Source organism: Dipodomys spectabilis, unplaced genomic scaffold, assembly GCF_019054845.1.
Source record: "Dipodomys spectabilis isolate Male_0828 unplaced genomic scaffold, ASM1905484v1 ptg000157l, whole genome shotgun sequence".
Classification (NCBI taxonomy): domain Eukaryota; kingdom Metazoa; phylum Chordata; class Mammalia; order Rodentia; family Heteromyidae; genus Dipodomys; species Dipodomys spectabilis.
This window is the reverse complement of record NW_024870834.1, coordinates 5029630-5057495: the sequence shown is the minus strand read 5'-3', so window position 1 is coordinate 5057495 and position 27866 is coordinate 5029630. Positions and strand designations below refer to the sequence as shown.

Genomic DNA, 27866 nt, shown 5'->3' with positions numbered 1-27866 from the left:
ATCTGTGTGTAACATTTATTTGAACTCAGTGAAAAGCCCCCTGGGCCAGACCCAGGTCCTTTCTCCCAGTGCTGGGCCCCACCTTTGGGGGGAAAGTCCAGAGTCCAGTGGAGGGGTTCACAAGGACGAGAGGGGCATGAGGTCATCCCGGACAGCAAACTCATCTCTACAAGTCTTCCAGACACAGTCCAACTGGAGCTGGGCCTCATGAGCATGCCCTGCCCAGACCACCTCAGGCTCCGCCTTGGCCTCCCGGTGAAGGTCTCTGCCCTTCTCACTGGCAGAGAAGGCCTCATCTACACAACAGTTTGAAACAATTATTCTTCTCCTACTGACACACTGTGCTCCTCGCTCTGGGCAAAGCTCTGCCACAGCCCAGCAAGGTCACTGCCGCTGCCCTGACTGAGAGGCGGCGGCCTGCAGCCTTCGTCTGCCCCTGCGGCCTCTGGACACAGGATACCACTCTCCTGAGACGTCAAGGAAGCAGGGCCATTCCTTCTCCCTGAGGCCCATTACTGGGTGTTCTCATACTTCAGGTATCTAATCAGCCTGCCCGGGAGAGGCAGCGTATCTAGGAGCTTTATACGATATTTCCCAATGGCCTTTCGAACCCGCAGACGACAAAGGTGAGCCAGAGGTCTTGGAGGTTCTGGAATAAAAAAGAAAGAGATGCTGACTGTTGTTTGCACCTAGCACAGGGTGTGGCCTAAGGGAGGTGCCCATTTGGTGTGACTGGACATGAGTGGGGTGCCTGCTATGGTAACCCCAGTCCGTGTAGTGAGGAAACTGATGAAGGGCCCTCCCTCTGGTGAAGGAAGCGAGGCTCGGGGCCTCACCTGAGATGTTCTGGGTCAGCCTAATGCAGCCTCTTTACACCCAACCTGGATCCCAAACACAGCCTTAACAAAGGAGTCAGAGTTTGACCTCTTGGGTGTACTGTGCATGGATTTTGGCTCTGGACTTCTGCTGGTACAAGAGGCTGTGGAGAGGGCAGTACCAGGCAGCTCCCTGCAAGTCCCAGCGTCCCTCTTAGCTGTGTTCCAGACCCCCTGGACGGCCTCGCACAGTGGGAGGCAGAAGCAGGGACCAGGCACCAGGGAATGGGTAATTTACTTGAACGCCAAATGTCAATCACCGGAGGTCATGGCAAGGTTCAGGATAAAAAGCATGAGGGGGGTGTGGAGGAAGGCAGAGGGCATCCATGCCTCATCCTCTAGATTCAGAACACAGCTTCCCTCTGGGAGGGTGTGGAGGGATGCAGGGGGAAGTAGAGGCTACTGGGGGACCAGGACATGGAGGCTAGGCTACCTGCTAACTCTGGGGTCCTCTCTACCTTCTTCCCCAAATAATATAAACATCAGAGCACCAAACGCAAAATCAGTTGAAGAGTTTTATAGGTGGGAGGTGGGGGTTAAATGAGCAATGTAGATGTTGGTTCAGAACTGTGGGTTCTGCTTGTCCGTTAGCATTTGCAATACAGACAGGGTTTGATTGTGTGCAGCTTCCTGGGTAGCTAGGATTACAGGCGTGAGCCACCAGCACCTGGCATGTGTTTCTCTGTTTGTTAAAGTGATGCTTAGAATATTTAAAATGGTACCCATGGATTGTGGTTAGGGCCGGGTCGTAGTGGGCTGTTGCTGCTACTCTCAGTGTTGATAAGGCAGGGCTGAGATGGGGAACTGGGAAGAGGACACAGGGCTGGAAAGATTTGCTGGGCAGCAGATGCCCTTTGATTCTGGATGTGTTCTCTCCAGTGGGAAGTGCTGGTCTAAGTCAGAGCCTCACTGCCTGCATTCAAGAACAGAGTGACGGGGCCGGCAACTCCTGTATCCGCAACGCCCTGTCCTCACCCTGTGATCCTGGACCAGTTCTTCAGCCTTGAGTCTGTCTCAGCGTTGGGACAGTCCTGGGACACCCTAGGTCTTTAAGAGGATTAAGTGAAAGGTGTGTGCGCATGGTTCTGCTTTTGTGGAGCCAACCGACCTCACATAAAACATATTTGCAGGGCTGGGAAGGTGGCTCAGTGGTAGAGCACTTGCCTGCTCTGGGGAAGAGAAGAGCTGAGACAGGGCCTGAGACCCACATCTAGGTATGGACCGCTCCACCCTCTAGTGGCCAGGGATAGTAATGACCGAAGCCCATTCAACAGGTAAGCTTCATTGTGCATCAGGTCACTTTCCCAAGAAAAGCCCAGGGCACTGGAGCACCCTGCCTAGATGAGCTTGGTGCTTAGCAGGGACACTAGCATTGGAGCCCTGGCGTTCAGGATCCCAGTTGGCACAGCTGCCCCCTGTACAGAGCACACATCAGCTTCCTGTGCCTGGCGCCACCACCTGCACACACCATAGTCTGGCAGAACTAGCAGGCGACTGGACCAGTCTCCTTTATCCAAGTGGGAAGGGCCTTGCCCAAGGCCATCTGTGTGACCCTGGCAAGATGAGCTCACAGCTCTGGGGCCCTACACCAAGGCTGCTCCACTGTCTGTGGGGCAGAGGCACTGGACACCTGGGGCCATGGAAAGGGGCTGGGGGAGGGCTCGTAGTGCTGCCAAACCAAAAGCCCTTTGGACAAGATGTCTGGGTGTTTTGTGAGTTCTCTCTGGGGATGCCCTGCCCCTCCCTCCCCCCCTCCCGCCATACTGCCTCTCAGGGGGCCCAAGGTGCGGGAAGCAGATTCCATAGCCCCCTGGGAGCAGAACCATTTCAAGCAGCGTGGAAAGATGTCCAAACCATGGTAGGGCTAGCATGACTCATATCTGTAACTTGGAATCCCAGCTGTGTGGCACTGACCCATATGACGTGCCGTTTATCATCCAAGGAGGCGTCCACACGCTGCAAGGGACCCCCAGACAGCAGGAGTCTGGCAAGGCCCAATGCAGAAGCTGTCACGTGCCCCGGGGCTTTGGCTCTGTGTCGGGTGGGGGAGCTGCCAGTGGCAGCAGCCACGGCCTACCTGCCTTCTCCTTGATGACAGCCCAGTCCTCGAAGCTGTCGATGTGCTCCTTGAGCCGGGAGCACAGCTGCACGTTGCCCACGTAGTCCAGGAGGACGTCGATGATGGGCCCTGCCCAGCGGCTCACCTCCGGGGCCGAGAGGAACTCGCAGAACTGAAAGGGCGGACCACGTTAGTTCTACAGGTGAGGCTAGGGAAGCAGGAAGATACTGAAAACCGAAGCCAACACACTTGGCTAGGTCCACATCCATAAACACATGCCCCTCCACACCTAGGCCTCTCTGCCCAAAGCACACACGGGCCACTTGGCCTGCCCATAAAATGGGTGTAAAACATCCACTTCAAGAGGACTTTTAGAAATGAGCATTCAGAGCCAGGCCACTAGTGGCTCGTGCCTGTAATCCTAACTACTCAGGAGGCTGAGATCTATGAGGACCACGGTTTGGAGCCAGCCCAGGCGTAAAAACCTGTGAGATGCCATCTCCAAATAACTAGCAAAAATCTGGGATAGAGGTATGGTTCAAGTGGGAGAATGTCAGCCACGAGCAAGCAAGCTGAACAAGTGTGAGGCTCTGAGTTCAAAACCTGGTTTCTGGTAATAGGAACCCAAACTTCTTTGCACACAGGTAGACTATAAATGCTGATCATTAATTGACAGTAAAAGTGGAGTTTTTTTTTTTTTTAGCTGACTTTTCAAGCTCTTGTACAGCTTTTGTGCTCAAGGCTGGCATGCTACCTGAATCATACCTCCTCTTCAGGCTTTTTGCAGGTTAACTGAGATAGTCTCATGGACTTTTCACCCAGGCTGGCTTTGAACTGAGATCCTCAGATCTCAGCCTCCTTAGTGGCTGGGGTTACAGGGGTAAAGTGCTGACTTCTAGAGCCACACGCCGTGGGCGGGTCCGGGCTCTGGGTCACTGGCTTCCCGCCCCTCCAGGAACCTCAGGCCTGCTTTAGCTGCTGTCTTAACCTTGCAGGTGGCGGTTTGTCCGGGGTGAGGAGCCCCTCCGCTCTGCAGGGCTCCCACCAATCCCTTGCTCGACGGTTGGTTCCTTAAACGTCCCCAAAGCAGGATTGTAATCTGTTTGGACAAACCAGGAAGTTCTGCCACCTCTGAAGGTGACAACCACCAAGTTCCTTCGCTTCCGGATCTGGGCTGGGGTCAGCGGAATGGGTGCTGATGCCAATGGTCAGCGTGGCCTGGCCCGGGGTGCTGCCCCCGGGGCCCCCTCGCCTGGCCCGGGCCCCCGGCCCCCTCGCCTCGCCCGGCCCCCTCGCCTCGCCCGGGCCCCGGCCCCCTCGCCTCGCCCTGGCCCCGGCCCCCCTCGCCTGGCCTGGGCCCCGGCCCCCTCGCCTCGCCCTGGCCCCGGCCCCCCTCGCCTGGCCTGGGCCCCCGGCCCCCTCGCCTCGCCCCGGCCCCCCTCGCCTCGCCTGGCCCGGGCCCCCGGCCCCCTCTCCTCGCCCGGCCCCCGGCCCCCTCGCCTGGCCCGGGCCCCCTCGCCTCGCCCGGCCCCCGGCCCCCTCGCCTGGCCCGGGCCCCTCTCCTCGCCCGGCCCCCCGGCCCCCTCGCCTGGCCCGGGCCCCCTCGCCTCGCCCGGCCCCCGGCCCCCTCGCCTGGCCCGGGCCCCTCTCCTCGCCCGGCCCCCCGGCCCCCTCGCCTCGCCCGGCCCCCGGCCCCCTCGCCTGGCCCGGGCCCCCTCGCCTCGCCCGGCCCCCGGCCCCCTCGCCTCGCCCGGGCCCCCGGCCCCCTCGCCTCGCCCGGCCCCGGCCCCCTCGCCTCGCCCGGCCTCCTCGCCTCGCCCCGGCCCCCTCGCCTCGCCCGGCCCCCTCGCCTCGCCCGGCCCCCTCGCCTCGCCCGGCCCCGGCCCCCTCGCCTCGCCCGGCCCCGGCCTCCTCGCCTCGCCCCGGCCCCCTCGCCTCGCCCGGCCCCGGCCCCCTCGCCTCGCCCGGCCCCGGCCTCCTCGCCTCGCCCCGGCCCCCTCGCCTCGCCCTGGCCCCGGCCCCCTCGCCTCGCCCTGGCCCCGGCCCCCTCGCCTCGCCCGGCCCCCGGCCCCCTCGCCTCGCCCGGCCCCGGCCCCCTCGCCTCGCCCGGCCCCCTCGCCTCGCCCGGCCCCCTCGCCTCGCCCGGCCCCCTCGCCTCGCCCGGCCCCCTCGCCTCGCCCGGCCCCCTCGCCTCGCCCGGCCCCCTCGCCTCGCCCGGCCCCCTCGCCTCGCCCGGCCCCCTCGCCTCGCCCGGCCCCCTCGCCTCGCCCGGCCCCCTCGCCTCGCCCGGCCCCCTCGCCTCGCCCGGCCCCGGCCCCCTCGCCTCGCCCGGCCCCGGCCCCCCTCGCCTCGCCCGGCCCCGGCCCCCTCGCCTCGCCCGGCCCCGGCCCCCTCGCCTCGCCCTGGCCCCGGCCCCCTCGCCTCGCCCGGCCCCCCTCGCCTCGCCCGGCCCCGGCCCCCTCGCCTCGCCCTGGCCCCGGCCCCCTTGCCTCGCCCGGCCCCCCTCGCCTCGCCCGGCCCCGGCCCCCTCGCCTCGCCCGGCCCCGGCCCGGCCCCGCCCGCCGCCCCGCACACCTGCACCGCGCCGGGCGCCTTGTCCTCGGCCGGCGCGTCGTGGAAGCGGCCCGCGCGCGGCGGGGCGGGCGGGTGCGGGCCGTTGCCGTAGCGGCAGGAGAAGCAGGCCTCGCCGTCGCAGCCCAGGTCCATGAGGAACTTGAGCAGCGACAGGCACTTCATGGCGAACATGATGGTGGCGGGGAAGGCGGTGGGGTGCGTGGCGACGTAGGCGTCGACGTCGGCGCCGTGGTCCAGCAGCAGCCGCATGGTGCGCAGGCAGCCGTGGCGGATGGCCACGAGCAGCGGGCTGATGACGTCGCGGTTGGGGTCGGCGCCCGCGCCCAGCAGCAGCTCGGTGGCGCGCACGTTGTTGTTGACCACGGCGAAGTAGAGCGCCGAGCTGCGCCGGTCCTCGTACAGGCGCGCGCGCTCGGGCGCCAGCGGCGCGTTCACGTCGAAGCGCGCGCCCAGCAGCGCCTCCAGCACCGCGTCGTGGTTGCGCTCGGCCGCCAGGTGCAGCGGGCTGACGCCGCTGCGGCGCACGCGCGTGCGGCTGGTCACCGGGAGCAGCATCTGCACGATCCTGGGGGGCCGCGGGGCGCGCAAGGTCACCGCCGGCCCGAGGTCGTCCGGCGGCGCCCCCCCCCCCCCGTGCACGCACCGACAGCCCCGCCGCGTCAGGACTGCCACACCGGGAGGGGGGCTCAGAGAGGTTCCACCCCTTCCCCAGAACCACACAGCCCCAACGCGGGGTGGCTGGGTTGTAGACGCTCAGATCCGAGCTCTGCAGACTCCCCAGACCCGACATTCTTACTCCAGATTGAGTGTGTGTGTGTGTGTGTGGGGGGGGGGGGTCCCTCCTAGCATCCGGACACTTTACGGAAAAAGTGACCAGAGCCGCCTCCTCCCCCCCTCCCAAGGCCAGCAGAGGCCTAGCGGTGGTCTGGAGCCAGCCCTGCCCTGCCTGTGGGGCAGCTTCCCCAATGAGCTGTCCTGTCCCTTTCCTCCTGCCCTGGGGTCCTGGGGGACTGGCAAGGGCCTCAACACTCCTGTGCTGGCTAGCCATGGTGCCACTGCCAGCCTTTTCCTTCTCTCCTGGACTGAGCACCTCCCCTGAAGACAGACTCCAGCTTCTCCCAGGCTCTGGGCCCTCTGACACAGAGTGGTCAGTCAACTACTGCTGAGGCCACAGCTCCCACAGCCCTCATCTCCTATCTCCTGCTGACTCCACACTGATCCCAGAGGAACCTCTCAGTGGCCCTTGGTGGTGTTACTTGTATAATAATCCTCATTTTACAGATGAGAACCAAGAAAACCAGAGAGAACATGTCACTTCCCCAAGGATGCACAGCTAGGATGTGACAGAGCCAGGATTTGCACCCAGGCAGTCTGATCCCTGGAGTCACACTTTGAACAGCTTCCTTGTTTCTGTATAGTGATTGTTGCAGCGGCTAACACGCCAAGGGCTTTCCGATCTCTCAGTGTGTTAACTTGCCTGTCCTGTTTTACCTTCCCTGCAGCCCAGAGGGGGAGTCTGAACAGTCTATGGCTTCCTTTGAACAGATGTGGCTCAGAGCACTGCAGTGAAGAATTAGAGGTCACAGAACATCTTTAGGGGCTTGGCCCCAGGACCCTTTGTTTTGGTTCTCTTCCTCCGGACCCCTGCTGCCTGCAAGAACAAGCACCTGCTGCTGACATGATTCCAAAGCTTAATCACACAATCCCGCTGTCAGGTGACCTCACAGCTTCACGTGGGGCTCTAAGGGAAGCAGCCACGTTGGGCAGAAGCAGGTGCCACCCGGCCTGTTTCCCACACCTCTGGCCTCCTGGCAAACCATTTCCCTCTGGCTTCCTGGAAATCAGATGCCAGAGTCCTGCTAGCGTCTCCATGGACAGCATTATTACCGTTAGTGAAGCTGTGTTTGGCTAAAATCTATCTCTAAAACCTCCAAAGGAAATTCACACACCCAGGGGGGCTAATTGCCTCCTAATTTCTATTTGTACAGGCACTGGAGACCTGACCTCACTCTGCAGAGGTGCTGGTCAAAAGCAAGGCTGGGGCCTTGCCCTGGACCAAGGCCATGGGCAACAAATGCTCTGTAACAGCCGTAACGTGCCCGAGTGCAGGAACCAACAGCAACCGGGGCTGGCCCCGGATTTCTGGCAGGCTGGCTGCAGCTGGTTTCCAGCAATCGCCTGCCGAAAATGGAAGGAATGTGGAAACCTGATGGCCTCTGCCTCAGGTCTCAGTGACGGGGAATCGCGGGATGGCTGCGCGTTTTGAGGACTTGGGAAGCCAGAGGGTGCATGGGTAACGCTGGCCTGTGTGATGCTAGGCAGGGACAGTGGGCCCAGCCCTTCCGTTTCACAGAGGGTGAAACCGAGGCCTGGGTTCAAGATGGGGAAGAAAAGGAAGTTGGACTGAAAGTGGGAGGCAAACCAGGGCAGAATGAAGGTAACTGGTCTTTCTATGGTACCCCATTTCTAACTATGGGAAGTGGCCCTGTGGACAGCCCAGTTTTGGAGGACTGAGGGCCAGAAGCCCTACAACATGGGTTGAGGTCATCCACTCTCCCACAGGAGGTCCTGGGGGAGCTGTTGCTCAGAAGCCCCCATGGATGGAAGGAGGTAACCACTGCCCATAGAACAGAGGTATGTGGGGCCTGGCGCCCTCCCTGCCCCAGGCAGGGGCTGCACCACACAGCTCAGCTTTGCTACCTGGAACCGGGAGTGCAGAGCAGACAACCCTGGGGCCGTGTGGAGAGTCCCAGGGCAGCGGCTCTGTAGCTGTGGTGGCTGCTGGGGACTTCAGTCCAGCTAACCTCCCTGCTCTGCTGCCTTGCTTCTGGGACTCCCCACTTCGGTCATGGAACCCCACTCCCCTTGCCCCAGCCCCTGGGTCCTTCCTGGCCAAGAAATCTGGTTCCCCAAGGCTGTAGCCAAGCTCCTGCCTGGCCTGGGCTCTGATGTCTTTCTTGTCTCATCAGCCCCGCAGCAGGTCGTGGGTGAGGCTGTTGGAGCGCAAGCAGGCCGCTGGCCTTAGCAGTGTGGGTGTCCCGCATGGGCAGTGTGGATGACAGTCAGCAGAATGTGGGCAACACAACCAACTCTCTGCCCAGTACTGGGTCATCTACTTAACCTCTCTGAACCACACCTGTGACAGACGCGCTTGACCATCATCATGATGATGGTGGTGATGATGCTAACAGCTATTGCTGTTCTTTGTTGAGCCCCAAAGGCTGGAACACATCACCCAAGAGCCATGATTATTATGTTCTTAAGCACTTACTATATGCCAGGCACTGTTTAAAGTTCCCTTTTTTCATGTGCCTCTTTTAGTCCTTTAGAAGAAGTCTATGACCTACACCCCCCACCCCCACCATGGTACTGGAATCTGAACTCAAGGCCTTGTTCTTTGTAGTCAGGTGCTCTACCACTTGAGCCTTGCTTCCAGACCTTTTTTGCATTGGATATATCTCAGGTACGGTTTCACCATTTTCCCTGGGGCCAGCTTTCCTTGTAGCTAAGACCATAGACACACACCAGACTTCTTTATCGATTGAAATGGGGTCTCACTAAATTTTTTTTGATCCAGGCTGGTCTTGAACCAAGATCCTCCAGATCTCTACCTTCCCAGTACCTAGGATTTCAAGCATGTGCCACCACACCTGACCCGAATTAACTTTTTGACTCTTCTTATTCTTCATAATACCCCATCAAAGGAGGCTTGTGGTGCCAGGATTACAAAACAATTCTCTAAGTCTCTTGGCAAGCTTGTTTTTTGAGGATGAAGTGGCACACATACCCTGGTCTGGTCAGCTCACAGTAGGCAGTCAAGAAGTGGTGGCTCTTGGTGCCCTGAGCACTAGCATGACAGCAACCGCAGCCCTACCACACCACATGCAGATCCTGGTCACCAGGTACAGTCATCTGACCTTTGTCAGTGTTCACTGGAGACATGGTGGGCGAAGCTGACCTCATTTGGGAACTAGCACCTCATGGTGATTCTGCTGTGTACATGTGTGTGTGCATGTGTGTGTATGCATGCATGCATGTGAGTGAAGGAAGACTACTTAAAAACCAGGAGGTTAGAAGCAAGGCCTGGGATGCAAGTCTCACTTTCTGCTTACCACGAAGGAGACACTAAGATTTTGGTTCTCTCCAGGGCTGCACCCAGACGGCACCCAGACTTATGAAGGCCATAAGCTGGGCACCCAAAGCTAATACTTGTAATCCTAGTTACTCAGGAAGCTCAGATCTGAGGACTGAGGTTCAAAGCCAGCCAACAGGAAAGTCTGTGAGACTCTATTTAACCACTCTCTCTAACCACCAAAATGCTAGAAGTGAAGCTGTGGCTCAAGTGGTAGGGAACTAGCCTTTAAATAGAAAAACCTAAGGGATATTGCCAAGGCCTTGAGTTCATGATCCAGAACACACACACACACACACACACACACACACACACACACACATAGGAGGGAGAGGGAAGGAGGGAGAGAGGGAGGGGGAGGGGGAAGAGAAGAGAAGAGAATTGCTGGGTGCTGTGACTCATGCCTATAATCCTAGGTACTCAGGAGGCTGAGATTTGAAGATCACAGTTCAAAGCCAGCCTGGACAGGAAAGTCCATGAGGTTCTTATCTCCAATTAACTACCAGAAAACTGGAAGCAGAGCTGTGGTTCAATGTGAAGGAGGGCTATAGTGCCTGGAGCAAAAAGAGGTCAGGGACAGCCCAGTCCCTGGGTTCAAGCCCCATGACCAACAAAAAAGAAAGAAAAGAAACTGAAGGTTGCCACAGCTCTGCTGCCTGGACATCAGGTATTTACCTGCCCAGGGGTCAGGTGTACACCCACTGTTTTTCTGGGCCTCTTTGGGGGCGTTTGCACTTGTCTGACTCATACAGGTTCTTAATAAATCTGACGGTGATCTTTGATTTCACAAGATCCCTTTGCCAAACTGAAAAACAGGAAGCAGTGCACCTGGGGGGTGGGCGTGGGGGTAGGAGGAGCCCCTTAGGCCATCCCTGCTCCCCACATGCTGAAGAGCAGACACTGCTGACAACCACCACCAGCGTCCAGAGCTGCATTCCAGGCAGGCAGGACAGGTCGGGGCCGGCAGGGTGGCAGGGCGGAAAGCATGGAAAGCATGGAGCAATACGGAATGTGGAACGTCAGGCCAATGCTCCAGCAGCCTCCAGAGGCCAGGGTGGGGAGGACCTCTGAGTTGAGTGAGGAGCTGGGGCTGGCTGGCCACGGCCCTGCCAGGTGAAGCTGCTGAGCACCTAGCTTTAACCCTTTGCTGGGCAGCCCTCAGAAAGCTAATCACACGTGGTGCAGGCAGCCTCTGTAGCCAGTGGGACTGCCCGAGTCTCCCATTTCATGCTCCCTGTTATCATTCTCCTCCCCTCTCCCCAGCCCCTCTTCTCTCCTCCTTGAAGACTAGGAAGGGAGCACCTCACCTGAGGCAGACGAGCGGGATTTAGGGTGAAGTTTTCTATTCGTTGTAGATTCTCAGTGTTATACCTGCGCATCAATCAGCTCTCTTCCCCCACCCTCTCCCTTTCTCTCTCTCACAGGGCTTCCTGCTTTAGCACGCGAGCCACAGCTCCTCATCCTTCTGCACTTAGATTGTTTTTCAGATAGAGTCTCCAGATAACATTCCCTGGGGTGTGCTTTGGACTGCGATCCTCTTTTTATCTCTGATTCCCAAGTAGCTGGGAATATAGGCATAAGCCACCACAACTGGCTGTTTAGAATGAATTTGTTGTAACTTAAAAAAGTATACTTAAACAATACAAATGTGTCTAAAATCAACAAGAAAAGCTTTGAAGGGCCGGTGGGGTATCTAATTCCTCATCTTAAAAGCCCAGGGAAGGGCTTGCTATGGGACAAGGCTCTGGACTACTTGGGCCTCAGCTTTCTGTCCTATCTGTGGGGACCAGGGTCCACCTGGCCACCCACAGTCTGCTGCCTGGTGCTGAGGTCACCTGGGAAACAGACCTCACGAAGTCCTGCCCCTTTAAGAGTGCATCTTCCTCTTTCCCCTGGGACATCTTTCTCCACCCCAAGTGCTGCTGCTTTTAGCCCCTGGCTCTTAGGTAGGGGACACAGAGAGAAGATTTGCAGCATTTGCCAGTTTTCATGGTGTCAGAATTCCCACGGTGGCTAATGAGTGGTCAATTAATAAATATGTAGCTGAGCAGTTATGCTTGCATGCCCGGGTAGATGCCAGCTCCTTTACACTTCTGCTCCAGTCCATAATAGTCTCTTTCCAACAGGATCCTGCGAGGCTCAACTTCCCACGCCCTGCATGCCTGCGTGCATGAATTCACGCACATGTGAGCATGCGCTCGCATGGAAATGTGGGTGCCTCTTCCCAGCTACCAGATTGCTCTGGGAGATGTCAGCAACTCCCACCTGTCTCTAAGTACCAGGCGCCCCATTAGGATTCAGCGCTTGCTTGCTATCTGTGCCTTGAGCACAATTCCTGTAGCTGGGACATTGAGATCTTATAAGCCAGGCGACCTTGGACGAGCCCCTCCATCTCGCTGTGCCTCAGGCTTCCTCATCTGCAAATTGGGTATCGCAACCCATCTGTGTCACAGAGTCGACAAAGCTTACTGTGCAAAGTGCCGGCAAAAGCTTGGCATGGGCATGCCGCCATTTTAATGGCGATGGTTACCCATGGTGGCTGCATGCTTGCCCATAGCCAAAAGGTTCCCTCTGTCCACTGGACAGGTGTCCTCTACATGGACCCCTCCTGAGCCTTCCTGGCCCCGGGATGGACTTGGAGCAGGACTACCCTGCCCCTCCCCATCCCCACCACTGGATTGCTGCGCTGAGGGGCTGTGGTGGCTGGGCCCGGGCTGACCTGTAGTTGCCCCTCCTGGAGGCGATGTGAAGTGGGAGCAGACCGTCCTTGTTGGCCCTGTTGGCGTCAGCGCCCTGGGACAGCAGGAACTCTGCCACATCTTCGTGCTCATTTTTGCAGGCCTCATAGAGCGCAGATGCGCTGTCACTGGCCTGCGTATTAATGTCAGCACCTAGGGTCAGAGAATCAGAGTGGTAAAGCATGGACAGCCCTGCCTTGATGTATGCCTTCCCATGCTGGGCACTGCTAAGCTAACCCCCATGGTCCCCTAGAAAGCAGGAGTCAATTCTAGGGCCACCCCAGATTCCTCAGGAGACTTTGAGACCCAGAGCCCTGCCAGCCTGAGCACAGGTATCTTAGAGACCAACAACTGCATGCAATGACGCCGGCTTTTTACTGAGCACTTACTATGGGCTGGGTGCCTAGCTGCTCCTATCTCTGAATCTATAACCCTGGGACTTTAATGCTGCTCCCAGCTCCAGATAATGTGTTTCAGTTCTCCTAGTTCACACATACTGACCCAAACACAGCCAGTCTGAGGGTAGAGGCCACACTCCTAGGCCTCCCTCTGTGTAAGACACCCAGGCTCTGCTCCAGGAGCAGCCTCCTAGCCCACAGTGAGCTCCTGATGAGAAGAAGCTCCTCATAAATGAAGGCCCCAATCTTTTTATCAGTTGGGATTTGCTGCTTTTTCTGCCAGAAGTGAGATTACCTCCACCCCCTTGGAGGCAAGCCCTGAGCTGTGCGGGTAGGAAGGGGAACTGAGCCTGCCCATATTCTGCCTTCTGCTCAATCTCCTGCACCTTCTGCAGGGTGAGAAGCGTCTGCACGTGGTTCTTCTGCAGAGGGGCCCACAGGAGCCCAGATAGTTGAGGCTCACCAGTATGGGCTGCCATCAAAGGTTCTGCCTGGCAATTTCATGCTCCATGACAGTAGACCAGTTTCTATCCTAGCAGAAACAGCTCAGGCCTTGGCGGCAGACAAGGACAAGTTGAGGTTTCTGGTGGCTTCCTTTATTTTTATTATTCTATTCTTTTATTTTGGGCTGGTACTGGGGCTTGAACTCAGGGCCTGAGCTCTATCGCTTAGGTCATTTTTTGCTCAAGCCTGGAGCTCTACCTCTGTTTTGTATTTCTTGTTCTGTTTTGTTTTGTTTTTGCTGGTTACTTGGAGCCAAGAGTCTCACAGACTTTTCTGCCCAGGCATGCTCTGAACTATGATCTCACATCTCAACCACCTGTATAGTTAGGCTTACAGGCAGAAGCCACCAGTGCCTGGCTCCAGGTAACCTCTAGAAGCCTCAGTTTACCCATCTGTTCACCAGAAGCCAAAATCCCTTGTTGCTGGATGTAAGTATGACATTGTAAGCAAATCTCTCAACACAATATCACAGTGACCTGCCAAAGAAAAGCTACCAGTTAGGTGCTGGTAGCTCACTTCTATAATCCTAGCTACTCAGGAGTCTAAGATTTGAGGACCATGGTTCAAAGCCAGCCTGGGCAGGAAAGTCCCTGAGACTCTTATCTCCAATAAACCACTAGAAAATCAGAAGTGGCGCTGTGGCTTAACATGGAAGAGAGCTAGCCTTGAGCAAAGGAACTCAGGGACAGTGCCCAGGCATAGAGGAAGAGGAAGAGGAGGAGGAGGAGGAGGAGGAGGAGGAGGAGGAGGAGGAGGAGGAGGAGGAGGAGGAGTGGGGAGGAGGGGTGGGAAGGAGGAGGAGGAGGTGAGGGGGGAAGAGGAGGAGGAGGAGGGGGTGGGGGGAGGAGGGGGAGGAGGAGGAAGAGGAGGGGGTGGGGGGAGGAGGAGGAAGAGGAGGGGGTGGGAGGAGGAAGAAGAGGAGGAGGAGGAGGAGGAGGGGGTGGGAGAGAGGAGGAGAAGGAGGGGTGGGGAGGAGGAGGAGGAGGAGGAGGAAGAGGAGGAGGAGGAGGAGGAGGAAGAGGAGGAGGAGGAGGAGGAGGAGGAGAAGGAGGAGAGCTACCACACTTCTCTCAGGCTCTACAAAAGGCAAGGTGTCTCCAGCAAAACTGGCTGCTCACACAAAGAAAATATTTGGACTGAAAAGCAGTCTCAGCCCCCAAAGTGGGAGGAGCAGCCCCTGACACTTCATCTGCAGGAGGCTGGGCAGATGTGTGGAGCTGGCGGGCTCAGCCTCACCCGCTGAGCGCCCTGCCCTCTTCCCAGGGCCTGCTGGACCTTGGACTCCTAGGACCCTGCTTGGGTCGCTTTGTTCTCCTGCTGGTTGGTCCAGGTTTTTCCCTAGAGGGGGCGGGGCACCCTTGGGGTCTGTTTTCCTGACTGCTCAGGCTCCCGCTGTGGACATGGATGCCTGTCTGACACAGTCTCCTGTCGGTCTCTCTCCAGGCCGAGGGGCCGTGCTCAAGCAGGGCACAGTTTGGGGCCAGAGGGAAATAGGGCTGAGTCTAGGCTCAGATCTAGGCACAGATCCCTTCACCCTCCTGAGATGAGCAATCCTTGTGTATTAAATGGGGTGAGGACCCTGCCTCACTCTTATGGCTTTGGGGAAACCTTCAGTGGCATAGTCTGTGGTTGTGCGTAGCAGAATATTCCAGAGCTGCCTGGCCCCCAACCTTTCTGGGACTACTTCCCATAGAGGGGGAAAGGAAATTCCAGGTGTTCTTGAGGGAAAATCACAATACACTTCTGCTCTTCAACCAAAAGAACGTCTTTCTGGGCTTCAGGACCTCTTGCCACTAGGATATCCTAATACAGGCTCTATTGTTTTGGCATCTCCTGTTTAGATTTTTCACAAGCAAAGAGGGAAAAGTCTTGGGTTCAAATCCCAGCTCTGCCAGTAATTCATGGGTGGTGGGGGGTGGGGGGGAGGAGGGTGGCATGTGACATGTCCCTTTCCCATCCTGGATTTCATCACAGCCAAAGGAGGGAGGTGGTCTCACAATCAGCTGACATGCTCTAAGGTGTGGCATGGTTAAAAAACAAAACAAATCATGGTTGGGGCTTCGAGAGGCTAAGAATCTGGCTAGTTCTGTAACTTGATAGACTAAGCCTGCATGGGCGACGGCTCCCGGATGACGATGACACCGGAGGCTCGCCCAGCTGTGCCCAGGGGCTTCACGCCACACTCACCATGCTTGGCCAGGAACCTCAGCGCCTCCAGCTGCCCACTCTGGGCTGCCACGAATAAAGGAGTGATGCCGTAGGCATTCTTGGCCTCCACCTTGGCGCCGCCGCCCACCAGGATCTCCATGACCTCCAGGTCGTTGCGTGACACGGACTCGTGGAGCGCCGTCCAGCCTCGGTTGCAGCGATGGTTGGCATCTGCGTTGTGCTGCACCAGAATCCTCACCGCCGCTGCGTTCTTGCGCTCACAGGCTGCGTGTGCCGGGGAGAAGCAAGCGTGTCGGCAGAACCCCGGCAAGGGCCTGCTCAGCCCTGGATTCATTTGCTGGTTTGTCCATTCGTTCACTCATCCATCCATCCATTAGCCATTCAATCAACAAGTGACTACAGGGGGTCTGTATCAAGCTCTGTCTCTGCTCTGAACCTAGAGCACTTGATTATAATAATGCTGACATTAGCAGTAGCCTTTGCTGATAGAAAGAGAAGGCTGGATCTGTGTTCCACTCTCTGTTAAGTGCTTTCCACGATTGATTGGCTAGCTTGATCCCCTCAACTGCCCTTGTAAAAGGTGATGTTACCCCTTCCACAGACAGGAAACCAAGGTAAGTGACTTGCACAGATAGTATGTGGCTTCTCTCCCCTGGCATGTTCCAGGATGTCCTTAACTTGTCTCCCCCTCCAATGCTACCTGCTTTGGTCCCCCCCATTACTAAGACCAGAAGAACCTTCTAGCGTATGAGTAGACAGCACCATACATCTATCTGTTCAACCCTCCCCCACCTCCAAAGGTTACTCAATTAATTTGGGATAAACCTGTGTCATCAGTGCAGCTTTTATTTCTCAACCTGCTCAACCCCTCCTCTTCCTGTTTCCTCTGTCTTGACACCCCAAAGGTGTCTGGCCCCCGGGTCCCCCCTGAGGGCTGCTCTTGGTGTTGGACACAGGTCAAAATTATCCACCGGGGAAGCCAGGGTCAGTACCGGGGGAGGAGACATGGGGTCCGGGAGAAGAAATGTTATGGAACGTTCCCAATGGGAGCAGGAGCTCTCCGCCTCTCCCAGCCTTGTCAACTTAAAATAGGTCACCAAAGCTCCGGAGAGGATGCTGGGAGGCCCAACCCAGGGAGAGCAGGGAGGCACAGACTGGGCTTGGCACACTGCAGAGCCAGGGCCAGGCTCCTGGCTGTGGCTCACGCTTGTTCCTGGGAGCTCTCTTTGGGACGGCGGAGGCCCCAGGGCAGGTGCTGGTGCATCCACGCGAGTGGACAAAGACCCTTCTACCCACAGATCACACTTCTACAGCAGATCATGACCCGCTTCCCAGCCCCCACCGCCCACAGAACATTCTGAACACCAGATACCAGGCGCAGGGGAGCCAAGGGTGTCTGTAGTTCTCACAGTACAAAGGCATTGGAGTTTATGGAAGCCCCAACTGATTTCTGAAGCAGTGGCATGAGCTAGATTATGAGAACGTCGGGGTTCAGAGCATGGTGCTGCTTTCCTCCTCCCTGAGCTGAGACCCCGAGACTCCGTTTGCTGGCTGTGTGAGCTTGGATAACTCAGTCTCCATCTCTGTACCTCAATCCTCATCCATAACCTGGGAAGGTGGCAATGCCTCCCTCCCTCCCGCACAGATGGGAACGAGGGCATGCATAGAAGGTGCCCACCAAGTGCCAGTTGTTTTTCATCCAGATGCCTGTGACCCTGGGCCCTGCTAGGGCAGCCAACTAATATCTTGAATGATGAATGGAGCAAGAAAAGAAGAATCATTGTTTTTTCCTGAACAAATATTCCAAGCCAGGTGTCAGTGGCTCACAACTACTCATGAGGCTGAGATCGAAGGATCGTGGTTGAAAGCCAGACTGGGCAGGAAAGTCCATGGGACTCATCTCCACGTAATCACCAAAAAGCCAGAAGTGGAGCTGTGATTTAAGTGGTAGAGCACCCAGCCTTGAGTTAAAAAGCTCAAGGACAGCACCCAGGACCAAAAAAAAAGCCAGGAGTGGAGCTATGATTCAAGTGGTAGAGCACTAGCCGTGAGCAAAAATCTAAGCAGGAGCGTGAGGTCCTGAGTTCAAGCCCCACTACAGTGTCTCACCACACACACACACACACACACACACACACACACACACACACACACACATCCCAGAGGTGCACACCCTCCTGTCGCTCAACTTTTGCCCATGCTGTGTCCCAGCTTGGCCAGCTGGTAAATCCTTCTCTTTGGATTCAGCTCTGCCATCTCCTCCCGGGCATTCCTTCCCCTGTGTTCCCCCAAGGCCTTTGCCAAGCCCCTCATTGCTGTTGACTGAGTGGGTGCCCGGCTCGGGAAAGCCCACAGCATGGGCTGTAGCTTCTCATCCTTGAGCCCAGTGCCCTCGGCATGCCTGGCTTGGGACAAGATTCTGAGCCATGACATGTGAATGAATGATTCAAGTATATAAATGAGGCATCTGAGAACATCCTACCGCGGGGCTGTGCTGCAGCAAACCCAGGACCCACCTTTGTAGAGTGGTGTCTCGCGAGACTTGTTGGAGATGTCAGGCTCTGCCCCAGCCTGGAGCAGTGACAGCAGGCAGTCCAGGTGTTCTCGACATGTGGCCAGGTACAGAGCCGTCTCTTCCTGCAGTGTGCGCTGATCGATGGCCCCCGGGTATGCTGGAGAGAGACCAGGGACTCCATGAAGAATGGTACCCCCCCTCCAACACATAGACCTCCTCACCACGCTCACCCCCGCAATTCCAACGATTCATCTGTCATGGGATCTTTTTCCTTGTCCCGCTACCTCCTCTGGGAAGCCTTCCCTGATTGAGCCCCCAAGTCCTCAAAGTTCTTGTCTTCTGTTCCCTCCCACCAGTCACTGCTGAGCATGGCGGGAGGATGCCCAGTGGGCTCTCTTCTGGGGGTGTGGGCTGCCTGAGCACCTTGCTGACCCCTCCTGCAGGTATTACCCATCTGAATCTGCAGGGGGGTGAGAGGAAATAGGGTGAGCTTAGGGTCCCACAGCTGGTAGGGACAGCCTTGGCAGGGCACCGCAGCAGCTGCGGTATTTTCCACACCAAATCATCCTCTGGAACATTCTGGAACAAGTTGGCCGCGGCTGCCCCCCAAAGTCAGTCCTCCCTCCTTCCTTTTCTAGGAATCAGGCTGCTCTGCCTGGGAGGCCTGGAGAGATGGAGTCAGGGGTGGGAACAAGCACCCCGCCCTGATGGCCCACCCCACCCTGACTGTCCACCCTACCCTATTCAGAGTTCCAGCCCTTTCCCCTGATGGCGTCCCTACCCCAGCAGCGCCGCCCCTCACCTTGCTGCAGGACCTTCAGGCAGCCCAGCTGGCCATAGTAGGCAGCCTCGTGGAGTGGCAGCCAACCCTCCTTGTTGGGCTCAGCGAGGTTCTTCCCATCCTTGATCATGACCTTCAAGGCCTCTTCATTGCCTTCCTTGATGGCCTTCAGCACAGGGTCCATGGCCCTGCGAGAGCAAGAAGTAGCTCCAGAAGAGGCCAGGCCAGGGAGCCCCTGTCCCCAAGGCAAGCTGGTGGTCAGGAGCCCCTGCTGGCTTGTCCCAGCTGGTCCCAGGACAGGTGCTCAGTTCCTACACCCCAGTGGCTATGAGAGACTTGGGCATCCCCTCTGTCCCTGTGGCTTTCCATGGCTGAAGCTGATGTTATACCAAGAGGGTTCAGGCTGGGAGCCCCAGCGGCCAATGGCGTGGCGGATATGCCATCCATGAATCCAAGGCTACCTTGACGCAATGGCGTCCTCAAGGGGGCGCTCCAGTGCACACCGGCACCAGGGCGCTGGTGACACAGAGGCCTGGGAGTAATCCCAGGACTCTCCGTAGCACCCTTCTTTTGTCCATCCTTATCCTCACCCCTGGTCCATCTAGCAGATTGTCTTAAAAGTGTAAATCCTTGACAGGTTAATTCCTGGGAAGCCTTTACAGTGTAAAACTTTGAAATGTTAAGAATTCAGGGCTGGCCTTGAGCTGAAGAGCTCAGGCACAGCACCCAGGCCCAGAGTTCAAGCCCCACGACTGCCAAAAATAAAAATAAAAAGTTCAGGGCTTATGTGAAGTACATCTCTGCTCGGCTTGTTAAAGTCACTCTGTTCATTCGTTCATTCTTTGAGCTCCCCTCCCCATCATCAATGAGTTAGTGTGATTCCCAAACATACTTCCCAAAGAGGAGAGACTGGAGGCCAGCCTGGTGCCCAGCACTTCCTCTACGGGAGGGGAGGGGAGGGGGAAGGGGCACGGGTGCTTCGGATAGGATGGGTTCTAAGGGTCCCCAACCCCAGCCCTCGCCCCCTGTCTGACACTTACTCCAGCACCCGAAACACAAAGCACTTCCTTCTGACTCGGCCTTTCTGGTTCTTAATAACATCAGCTTGCACATAGCAGTGAAACCGCAAACCCAGCAAGGAACCGATAAGTCTCCACTCAGCACTGCTATGGAGTTCCACTTAGAGCAGCCCCTCCCCGCCCCCACCTCAGGAAAAGCCCAGAGGGGTAAGTACACACTGCCGAACTGGAAGAGAAGGGCCTGGCTAGCCTCGTGGGTTTGGTAAGGGACACTCTCAGGACCAGCAGCCCATCGTGGGTGCCTCCGCTATGGCACACGGACCTGGAAGGCTTCCCCATGAATTCAGACACAGTCCCTTCCTCATGACGGGGAGGGGCTCACTGGGGGGGGGGGGGCAGGCCACTGGGAACTAGCAAGCTGAATGGAAACTACTTTCCTTCTCCAATCCTGTGTTGCACCGAAGTGGGGTCTGGGGTGGGGGTGGGGGCAGCTCCTCTCCAGCTGTCACGGGGAAGTGGCAGAGACCAGAACAGGGTCTCTCTTCAGACTGCCAAGCCCGGGAAGCTCCAGGGACACGGTGGCAACAGGGTGGAAAGGCTGGGAAGGAGTGTGCTGGCCAGCTGCCCCTCTGCTCTCCGCAGTAGGATGGGGCACTGGCCTTGGCATCCTCTCTGGGGGCCCCTGTTTTGCTCTTAGCTGCTTCCAAAGTCACTCTGGGGTACAGAGGAGGGAGAAGAAGCAGCTATTCTCCAAGCCCGTTAGCCTAGAGCCCGGGTGCCCGGCAGCTCGAACCCTCTGTGGCTTGGATGATTCTGAATTTTGGCATGTGACACCTGAAAACAGCAAAGCCAAACACGAGCTGTGGGTGGAGAGATTTAGGATTTTCTCAGATGGACCCCCCAAAGAGGGACCTGGGGAGACAAACAGTAGATAGGGAGCACCTCAGTTCTGTGGGCCTGCTCCCCTAGGTCTTCCATCTGCTGGAACCCCAGATCCAGGCCCCGTGGGATACCTCAGCACCAGCCCCACCCGCGATCTTCCAACGCACCCATTCCAGGAAGACCGTGATCTCTGGCCACAGCCCAGCTCAGTGGGGGCAGCAGAATCTAGAAGACACATTTTTGGGCGGACTTGACCTGGAAGATGCCAGCTTGGTGCCTCCTGCTGTCCTGAAGCTGAGGACCTGCTTCCCACCCCCATCCCTCTTGCCACCCCGGGAGGGGGGGTGAGCTTGGCGACGGCCCGGGGGCTGGTGGGGGTCACTTACGCCAGCTGGGAGGACTTGAACAAGCTGCTGTTGTACTTCTGCATCACCCCCTGGAACAAGCCCATGGGCGCTCGGGCCGGCGGGGGCTCGGGGGGCGCCGCGGACCTGGAGGGTACAGAGCAGGAGTGAAAGAGGGAAAAGTAGTCTGCATAGGAGAAGCAGGTCATGGTGGGAGGCAGAACTGAGGATGGAGAGAGAGAGAGAGAGAGAGAGAGAGAGAGAGAGAGAGAGAGAGAGGCTGAGTGACAGACAGACACAGGGCTCTGAACCAAAGCAGATGGCCGAGTCCTCTGTGTGTGCTGGACACAGCTGCTGTGTCTCTGGATTATTTTTGGCCCTTGGAGGAAGCCCTGGGAGATTTAAATGACCATATAAGACAACAATGAGGTTAGCCTCACCCCCGCCCCTGCCGCCCCCCTCCCCAGCCAACCACAAGGGCAGCAGATAGGAAGCAAGGTGACATTCTTCACCCCACAAGATGTGAGATGTGATCAGAAGCAGGTCAGGAAGGATGGAGGTAGGTCCTAGCGGGGCTGGACCAGAGACCCGGGGGGCCAGTGGGAGGCTGGGGAAGCTGATAGGCCAAGCCCTGGGCTGTACCTTGTCAGTCCCTACGAGGAGGGCACCCCAAGCTCCAGACCTGACCCTGACGGTCTAGAGGTTACAGCAGACGGGTGCACACACCGGGCCTTGGAGTTAGACACAGGTGCAAATTCAGAGGCTGGGTTAGCCATGTGACCTGGGACAGGTTCACCTTCTCGGGGGCCTTAGTGTGAAAAAAGTTTAACTGTTCTAGTTTGGTGCAGGAATGTCTCTTAAAGACTCAAGGGCTGAAGGATTGTGCCTTCTGTCTGTCTGTCTGTCTCTTTCTGTTTCTTTCTTGTGTCACTCTGTGTCTCTGTGTGTATGTATCTCTGTGTCTGTCTCTCTCTGTCACCCTGTGTCTGTGTTTGTGTGTCTCTCTGTGTGTCTGTCTGTCTGTCTGTTTCCTGGCTGCCACAGGTAGGCGGTCTCCTCTATCCCCACGCTTCCCTGCCCTCATGATGCTCTGTCTTACTTTGGGGCTCAAAGCAATGAAGTCAGCAACCATGGACAGAAAGCTCTGAAGCCATGAGCCAAAACAAATCTCTTCTCCTTGAAGTTGATTTTTCTCAGGAGTTTTGTCAGATTAACCAAGGCATTCATTTACAGATGAGGAAACTGACACGCTGAGTGTGTGTGCGTGTGCGTGTGTGTGTGTGTGTGTGTGTGTGTGTGTGTGTGTGTGTGTTATCCAGAGTCACATGCCCCAGCTCAGTGAACAGAGCTGAGGCTCAGGCAGGCTCTCACATCGCTCACTCCCCCAAAGGCCTGGCCCTTTCAGGCCTCTTTATTCTCTCTTCAGCTCTAGGCTTCCACATGTGCATCTCAGTGCCTTCTTCATGTCTCTCTTTCCTTGTTTATAAAATTGTAGTAGGACCAGACTGGAGTTTCCCACCATCTGTATGGTGTGCAGATTCTGAGTTTGAAAAAGGTCCAAAAGCTGCTGCAATGGGATGGCTATGCCCAGCCCGGCCCAGCCCAGGGCCCCTCTAGGCAGACCTCGAGAGAGCTGCTGTCCAGGCTCTCCCTGCACTTGCTCCTGTCCAGGAGAGATGAGGCTGGGGTGCGGTGGAAGGCAGACAAGGCAGGCCCCTGCTGTGAGCTGGAGCTCTGTGCTCCCCAGGAAGCCCTGGCCTCTCAGTCCTTGCATTTGTTTGAATGTTTTTAGAGAGATAATACACATTGGTGAAAAACTGTTGTGCAAACCTAAAACTAAGACTCGTTCTGCCTAGTAACAATAGCAGTGGCTCACGCCTGCAATCTTAGCCACTCAAGAGGCTGATAGCTGAGGACCTGGGTTCAAAGCCAACCTGAGCAGACAAATCCAGGAGACTCTCACCTCCCATTAACCACCATAAAACAAAAACAAAAAGGCAAAACCCAACCCAGAAGTGGACCAAAAAACCAAGCAAGAGCTAGAGGCCTGAGTTCAAGTTTCCGTACACACACACACCAAGGTTGGTGCTTCGGTGGAGCGCGGAGGCTAACGTGGGTGGAGTGGCGTGTTGTGGGTGGAATCCCTGCTCTGGCGTGTAGCGCCAGTGTTTCTGCGTTCATCCCACACCTGGCCGCGTTCTGTCCTGTGGCCACCTGGGAGGGGAGGCGGGGTGCACTGCCATTCTGCAGGTGAGGAAACGAGGTGTCACCCAGCAGAGATTTCCCACGCTGGCTCTGTCCCTAGCCACTGCCAGGCACTGGGGATGCAGCTCAACAGTCACATTCCCCGTGGCTCCTGAAGATGGACACAGGTCACAGTGGGTGACAAGGACACACACAGGGGAAGAGCCATAGGCAGGGCTGAGATCAAGGCAGGAGGACTGGGGCTGGGGGTGGGGCATTGATTAGGTTCGGGGGGCCAGACAGGGCTGTGAGTCCGACCAGATGGGGAGTCGCCCCCTAAGAGGCTGCGTGTGCTCTTTTGGATCCAGGCTGGAGGTCTCACTTCTCAGGGGCCTGGGGCAGGGGAATCTCCAGCAGAACCTTTGCTGCCCTGAACCATCAGAGGTGGCAGGCAGCTGACCTGGGCAGGATGTGGCTGCTGACCACGCACTAGAAGAGGCCACGTGGGGCCTGTCTGGTCTGTATGCCCATGGCTGTATCTCCCAGCCGGTGCGCACCTGTTGGCCATTGAGAAGCTACATCCAGGTGCCTGGATGCACCTAGGCTGCTCAGCGCACAGCAAACATGGTGGCCTGCAGTGATGTCTACCTCGGAGCGCACAGGAGCCCGAGCCAGGTCAGGCTTCGTCAATTCCTGCTTTGTCTTCTTAGAAATGTGACTTAAAATAAAATGCAGAAGTTGAAAGGCTATGAAGAGCCAGCTTCCCAGCCCCCTTTGGCTGGTCTGACTATGGAGCCTGGGTCTCCCTCACTTTAGGGGCACGTGGACTGTCACCATTTTGATCCCAAGAGCGTGGTAAATTACATCTCCAGAGCATTGCATTGGTTTCAAAGTGCATCCGTTTGCTCCTTAGGTGCCTACAATGACACCTGCTCTCCGCTGGGCACTGAGGTCACCAAAGTGAAGAGTACCCCCTCCCCCATCTTAAAGACCTGGCAAAGGAGTAGGGGACACTCAGGAGACCCTCCCAGGGTGGCACCAAAGCTGGCTGAGGAAGCAGTCTTGGCATTGATGTCCCTGTGACTAGGGGGCTCATGCTGTGTTTCTGAACCTGACTGGTCATATTTGCATTTTTAAACAGACAGCAAGGTGGACAGTGTTCCAGTGGTGGTAGAGTGCTTGCTTGCAATGAATGGGGCTCTGGGTTCAATCCCTGGCACTATCAGAGAGAGAGAGACAGACAGACAGGCAGACACATGACATAGAGACATAGAAAGAGACAGAGAAATGACCACAAGGTCAATAGAGCAAGCTTTGATTACTGCCATTTTAGGAATAAGGCCACTGGGGCTCAGAAAGGGAAAGCAACTTGCCTAAGCTTGCACATCCTGTAAGGAATGGTGATAGGATCCTAGGATCCAGCCTCTAAATCTGCCCTTCGCTTTCCACAGACTCTCCATTCATATCCATCCATTCACTCACCCATTCGTTAGCTCACACGTGACTCTTGGGGCCCTGCCATGAGCCAGCCCTGGGCTCTCAAGGATAGAAGGGGGACTGAAGTCTTTGCCTCCGAGGGATTTTCAGGCAAGTAAGAATTAATTGTAAGTCGTAGTCTGGACTCTACAGGAAGGGCCAGCGGCCGGCTTGCACGGGGAGCCGGTCAGGGCAGCATTTGCTGAGGAGGTGACAGTCAACCTGAGAGAGAGCGGCCTCCAGGGATGCGTGGACGTCCTGTTCCAAAGGCTCCTGCAGCCGGGGATGAAGCTGCTACTCTGGGGTGAAACCCACAGGGCGCTTGGTCATGCCTCGGTGTGTGTGTTTTCGGGGACTGTGAACCTCTGGGGATGGGGGTGGGGGTGATGTAATGAAGCCAAACCCCACTTCTAGGTGGAGGAGGAAGAAGCAGAGAGATGTCAGTAGAAGCAGCAGTTTGGCTGCCTGAGCCTCGGCGCGCACACGCTCAGTCTGCGTTTTGTCATCTGTTAAATGGGTGCCATAGGTCCTTGGCAGGGCCCTGCCTTCATGGAGGGCATGCTGCTTCTTTCTCGGCAGAGCTCCCTGCGGGGAGAGAGGACCTGGCCGCAGCCTCTTCCTCCTCCGTGGCTCCTGGCTGAATCTTAGACAGCTTCTTCCCCCAGAAGTGGGGGGAGGGGCCTCGGTTCTCCCATTTCTAGGGGTCTCAGGACCCCCCCCCAGGGGAAGGGCCCCTTCTGAGGAAGGCTCCCAGCCCCGGGGACCCCGTGCTGCAGACAGGCCCCGGACGGCAGGCCTGTCTCTGGAGGGAGGTGGCCCCATCTTGATCTGGTCTCCTCCTGAGAAAGAGGAACCTGTGGTCTGACTTCAGCTGAACTGCCGAGAACAGGAACCAGCAGCACAGCTGCCAGGAACCTAGGCTGGGTTGGGGTTTCTGGTTCCGAGGCTTGATGCTCTCAGCTCAAGAACCTGAGTCCCCATCCTCTTTCTGGGCCGCCCCCCGCCCCCCGCCCCCACCATGAGACGGGTCCCTCACTGGGGGTGGCCTGGCCTGACAGCCTTGGCCAAGGCCATGGTCACTTTGGAGGAGAAATCTGGAAGGTTCCATCCATGGGGAAACCAAGGCTGAGACACCCATCCCCACCCTTTAACCCCGTCAGCCACTCTGGGAAAAGTCTGCTCCCAGAGATTCTTAGTAGAGAAGGAAGAGGAGCTTTTAAGAGGTTGAGTGCTTTGCCAGGGTCACGCAGGGGTCAGGTGAAGACAGTGAGAATTTTTTTTTTTTAATTTTTGGTGCCAGTCTTGGGGCTTGAACTCAGGGTCTGGGCACTGAGTTTTTATACTCAAGCCTAAAGCTCTACCACTTGAGCCACAGCCCCACTTCCGGTTTTTAGATGGCTCATTGGAGATAATCGTCTCACGGGCTTTCCTGCCTGGGTTGGCTTCCAACAGCAATCCTCACATCTCAGCTTCCTGGGTAGCTAGGATTACAGGCGTGAGCCACCAGCACCTGGCGTGTGTTTCTCTGTTTGTTAAAGTGATGCTTAGAATATTTAAAATGGTACCCATGGATTGTGGTTAGGGCCGGGTCGTAGTGGGCTGTTGCTGCTACTCTTAGTGTGATAAGGCAGGGCTGAGATGGGGAACTGGGAAGAGGACACAGGGCTGGAAAGATTTGCTGGGCAGCAGATGCCCTTTGATTCTGGATGTGTTCTCTCCAGTGGAAAGTGCTGGTCTAAGTCAGAGCCTCACTGCCTGCATTCAAGAACAGAGTGATGGGGCCGGCAACTCCTGTATCCGCAACGCCCTGTCCTCACCCTGTGATCCTGGACCAGTTCTTCAGCCTTGAGTCTGTCTCAGCGTTGAGACAGTCCTGGGACACCCTAGGTCTTTAAGAGGATTAAGTGAAAGGTGTGTGCGCATGGTTCTGCTTTTGTGGAGCCAACCGACCTCACATAAAACATATTTGCAGGGCTGGGAAGGTGGCTCAGTGGTAGAGCGCTTGCCTCGCATGCATGAGACCCTGGGTTCGATTCCTCAGTACCACATACACAGAAAAAGCTGGAAGTGGCACTGTGGCTCAAGTGGTAGAGTGCTAGCTTTAAGCAAAAGAAGCTCAAGGATAGTGCCAAGGCCCTGAGGTTAAGCCCCAAGACTGGCCAAAAAAAAAAAAAAAAATATATATATATATGTATATATGCATATATGTATATATACATATGCAGGAAAAAAGAAGTCTCTTCTGAATGTTGCAAACTCATTCCTTATCATCATTCTCTAGGCAGTACAGAGAACGATTTACTTTACCTACTGCGTGATAGGGACTGCAGTCACCTAGAGATGCTTTACAGCATGGGGCAGGCAGGGAAGTCCTGTGTGAACACAAGGGTGTTTTACGTAAGGGATCTGAGTGTCTGGCTTTGCTATCTATGGGGTTGTCCTGGTCTCAGACTCCATCTGACTCTGAGGGGAATCTGGCAGGTGCAGTTAGAGTTCAGCAAGTGGAGATGACAGATGTAGATCACCCAGTGTGAGAAGTCCCTTCCCCCCCCCCCCCGCCCCTGGCCCCCTCCCCGCATCCACCAAGAGTTTGGTCAGGAGGAAGGGCGCTCGAGGTCTGCAGCTTGTAGGTGCCCCGCAGGCCTGGGAGTCCCCATTCCGCCCAGCAGCCTGGCCTGGCTCACCTGGTCCATGGGTAGAAATGGGCGGGTTGTTGGTTGGTCCGGGTGGGCGCCGTGGCCTCAGTGGGGCCTCGCGTCTTGTCTGCCAGGCTCTGCTCGATGGCCAGCTGGACCTGCTCCTCCTCGCTCAGGCTGCTGTACAAGCTGTACTCCTCATGCCACCGGGCACTGCCCTGAGCGCTGACCTCCGTCGCCATCTCCTCCACCTCTCACTCCGGCCTCCAGAATGGCTGTTCTGGAGGTGAGGGGTTCAGTTCAGGGAGGGGACGCCAGAGAGAAAACACTGGAAGGAGACCAAAGCCTGCCTGGTCACTGCATGTTTTACCAGATAGTTGAGGTTATCCACAGGGGAGGGGAAGTTTTATTTCCTACGCAGTCACATATTCATTTATGTATTTGTTTATTTGGTCACATGATCCATATCCATCTGTCCATCCACCCACCATCCATCTACCCATCCACCCATCCATCCACCATCCATCCATACACACATCCATCCATGCATCTATACATCTGTTCATCCATGAATCTATCC

The 27866-nt window shown here is 56.8% G+C and overlaps 1 protein-coding gene across 1 annotated transcript; it reads right to left on the bottom strand.

The window, feature by feature from the left end:
* On the bottom strand, positions 1-27528 carry Asb2 (ankyrin repeat and SOCS box containing 2). The gene is made up of 9 exons (XM_042692850.1): positions 27335-27528; positions 21033-21137; positions 18767-18933; positions 17966-18121; positions 15468-15713; positions 12360-12531; positions 5509-6073; positions 2953-3106; positions 1-649 (listed from the first exon to the last, which is right to left on the bottom strand). The coding sequence occupies exons 1-9, from the start codon at positions 27526-27528 to the stop codon at positions 513-515; spliced, it is 1896 nt and encodes a 631-aa protein (XP_042548784.1). The 3' UTR covers positions 1-512.
* Between the last annotated feature and the right edge of the window lie 338 nt (positions 27529-27866).